General features: G+C 42.1%; 1 protein-coding gene across 1 annotated transcript; it reads right to left on the bottom strand.

The window, feature by feature from the left end:
- Window positions 1–1,859: 1,859 nt before the first annotated feature.
- htr1b (5-hydroxytryptamine (serotonin) receptor 1B) lies at window positions 1,860–3,017 on the bottom strand (the record flags this gene model as incomplete). The annotated part of the gene is made up of 1 exon (XM_083792855.1): window positions 1,860–3,017. The coding sequence occupies one exon, from the start codon at window positions 3,015–3,017 to the stop codon at window positions 1,860–1,862; it is 1,158 nt and encodes a 385-aa protein (XP_083648981.1).
- Between the last annotated feature and the right edge of the window lie 481 nt (window positions 3,018–3,498).

The following is a 3,498-nucleotide window of genomic DNA, read 5'->3' as shown; positions in this document are numbered from 1 at the left end:
TCCAAAACTAATAGTCAGAATATGTTATGGCCAATGGTGGAAATAAGATAAGCAGTAATATAATTCCATTCTCACATAAGCATGTGTGTAATGAGTATACTACTATATTCATATTTGTTTATTTTTACTGCTTCATTACTGTGATATAGCATAGCCACCCAGTTAATATTTTAAAGGGTATTTATGTATTATTGCAATAAATCATAGACTGTACATGCCTGTGCTTTCTTTGTAATTCAAATACATACAGTAAGACATAGTAACAGAAAAGAAAGCCAAGCAAATATTTGCACTTAAGATTTATCTTTTCAGGCGCAATCATCTGTCATGCATGGTTGGAAAATCCATAATGCGCTATACTTTGTGTGTGTGTGTGTGTGTGTGTGTGTGTGTGTGTGTGTGTGTGTGTGTGTGTGTGTGTGTGTGTGTGTGTGTGTGTGTGTGTGTGTGTGTGCGCGCGTGTGCGCTTGTGTGTGTGTGTGCGTGTGTGCGTGCGTGCGTGGGCAGTAGGTAGTTACTGGTGCATGATGCAGATTCCACGCACCAGGTGCAGTGGTCCGTCCACTGAGCCATGCAACAGTAATGTGTAGAATAGTGACAACTCCAGATCGGGTGACACGATGCAACCATGCAGGCAGGCGTGGAGGAGCTTCACATCTCAGAGAGAACCTCTTCTGCTCTGCACACGTTCCATAACACAGTCCCAGAGTCTCATGTCAGCTAGGATTGTGTATACAACTGGATTGCATACGAAGGAGTCGTTAAGTTAAAGTAATGTTTTATTGTGTTTACGGTCAGAAACCCCACACATCAAGAGCCAAATCACTAAATAATGATATTAACACGGGGTCTGAATTGACCTGTATTGAGACCAAATGAACCTGTAAGGGTCCATCTCATCCCATGTGTATACACTCTCAGATTTAAATGAACACTCAGGATTTACAGTGTAGCGTTGTGCATTTCACATTATATACTGATTCCTGATGATTTAAAAAAGAAAGTATATGGGACGTTTAAAAACATTTCCCCTATACCTCAATTGTTTATTGAATTCAAATTATTAGACACATATAAACCACCATGTAACATGTTTACCATTGACCCCACTATAATCCGTAATCCATAATGAGCATGATTGTGGCATCTCTCTGAGTGATTGTGAACAGGTGAATTCCAAACAGCTACAGCAATTCTTATAACAATGTATTCGCTGACAAAGCAAGCGTTTAGTTTTGATCTTTGCAGTCCAAGTTTAATATTTTGCAATTCAAAAGCAGTTAGAGAGTCAGTATCAGACGCCTCTGAAATACAAATATGCATGGAGACATGAGACACTAAATACAGGAGCAAATAGACACACATGTATGGCTACACAGTAGTAAACCACTGTGATGTTTGTTCAGCTAAATTGAACTTCAGCAGCACCATAAGCTTTTCAACTGCAAATAACACCCACAGTAAAGACTGTTTCTTTGTTTGACACTGATATTATGAACCTCTGCTCATTGCAGCAGGCAGGCAGATGTATTATTACTTCAGCTGTGTGCATATCATTTCACATGGAATATACTCACATAATGTGAGCCATCAAAGTCTATCAAGTAATTTATCCATAATGATAAATATCACTGATCCATGATTTTCCAGAAATTTCGATTTAAAATAAATAAATAAAAACAATTACACATGTGTTCAAATATTTTATGTGAATTTGTCAACATGACTAACAGTCATAATTATATAGCCCATAGTTGCCTTTTGTACGAACCCGGGTACCAGTTTCCACGAGGATGCGTTCCTCATGCGCGTAAAACTTCTCGGCATGCGTAATGTATGCGTAATGATGCTTGTGTTTTTCAGGATCTGCAACACCTGAAGCGTACAAGTTTATTGAAAGCCTTCTTGAAATCGTCATTGGACATGGTATATATAATTGGATTTATTAACGAGTTCAAATACCCTAGCCAGGTGAAAAAGTCAAACAACTCTGGATAGAAACATGTTTCACACGTGGCCACCACTAACGTGTAGATGAAGAATGGTAACCAGCAAATGATGTATGCGCCTAAAATTATCCCCAGTGTTTTCGTCGCTTTCCTCTCCCTGGCCGCCGATATCCGCTTTTTCTCCAAGAGAGAATCTGACACTGTTACTTTCACTTGGTTCTCACTCGCCAGCGATCCGCTGTCGCTGGACGGAGTGTCTTGGTGTCTTACACACGGCGAGGAGGACGTTGTGGAAGCCACCGAGCCGGGGGAGTTCGTGACCAAGTGTGCCGAAGTGAGCCTCTTACCCACCTTCTTGGGCGACTGTTTAAGGATTCTTTTACGCGCCTCGACGTATATCCTTCCATACAGAGCAATAAGAAGGAACGTGGGGATGTAGAACGCTCCAAAGGTTGAATAGATGGTGTAGAATATATGATCCTTGTTGACATCGCAGTTTGTCAGCTCGTCCGCTTTTACCTGCCTCCAGAAGAGCGGGGGCAGGGAGATGGAGATGGCGATGACCCAGGCTGTGGCGATCATTCCCGCCGCGCGCCGCGGCGTCCTCTTGTTGGAGTACTCCACGGCGTCAGTGATTGCCCAGTATCTATCCAAGGCGATTACGCACAGGTGGAGAATAGACGCGGTGCAGCATGTTATGTCTGACGAGAGCCATATGTCACAAATGACCTGTCCCAAAGTCCAAATGTGAATCACGGTGTACAGCACGCATATTGGCATCACCAAAATAGATACCAGAAGGTCAGTAATGGCAAGAGAAGCTATGAGAAAGTTCGCCGGAGTTTGTAATTTCTTCGACTGAGAAATGACTGCAACAACAAATGCATTGGACAAAGTGGTGGCGAGTGTGATAATGGAGAGAATCGCTGCCAAAGTGATTTGATAGACAAGCGACTCTGCACTTTCGTCTGTCTTCGACGGATCTGCAGTGAAAAAAGAGTCGTTGGTGGCGTTCGCCGTTTGTCCGATGGACCCGGGAGTTGTTTCGACCTGACTTGGTCGCTCCATCTTAGGCGCTATGATTCATTCTATTAGATTTTTATTTCACGCGTATAACTTGTTATGGATTTTTTTTTTCCTGAGGGGTGCAATGGTTTATCTCCATTGAAAACGTTCCATCTGGGTAGAAAATCGTTTTGGGAACGAAAAAGTATACTCGTTTCTTCATTTTCTTTCTTGGCATTAGTCGTTTCCAAAGTTAATGAAATAAATCAGACCACGAAGCAAATATCCGTTTCTCTCAGAGGTCGCAGATCCAAATAAGTCTTTAAAACTCTGTTGTAGCCTATAGACAACGATAAGACGGCCCACGTTTGTATTGATGAGCATCAGATACGAGATAACCCATCACTTCGCAAGTTTATCCGGGCAATGTTATCCGAGATATCTTGTGACATGTAATCCGTTTGAGTGTAAGTTTTCTGCAGGACCTGCCTCAATTCAGGCCCTCTGTATAGTTGAATGGTGAGATAACTCAGCCTTGGTTTTA

The sequence above is a fragment of the Protomyctophum parallelum genome (assembly GCF_964188405.1).
Source record: "Protomyctophum parallelum genome assembly, chromosome: 20".
Lineage (NCBI taxonomy): Eukaryota > Metazoa > Chordata > Actinopteri > Myctophiformes > Myctophidae > Protomyctophum > Protomyctophum parallelum.
The sequence above is the reverse complement of the archived record's forward strand: the minus strand, read 5'-3'. Positions and strand labels throughout refer to the sequence as shown.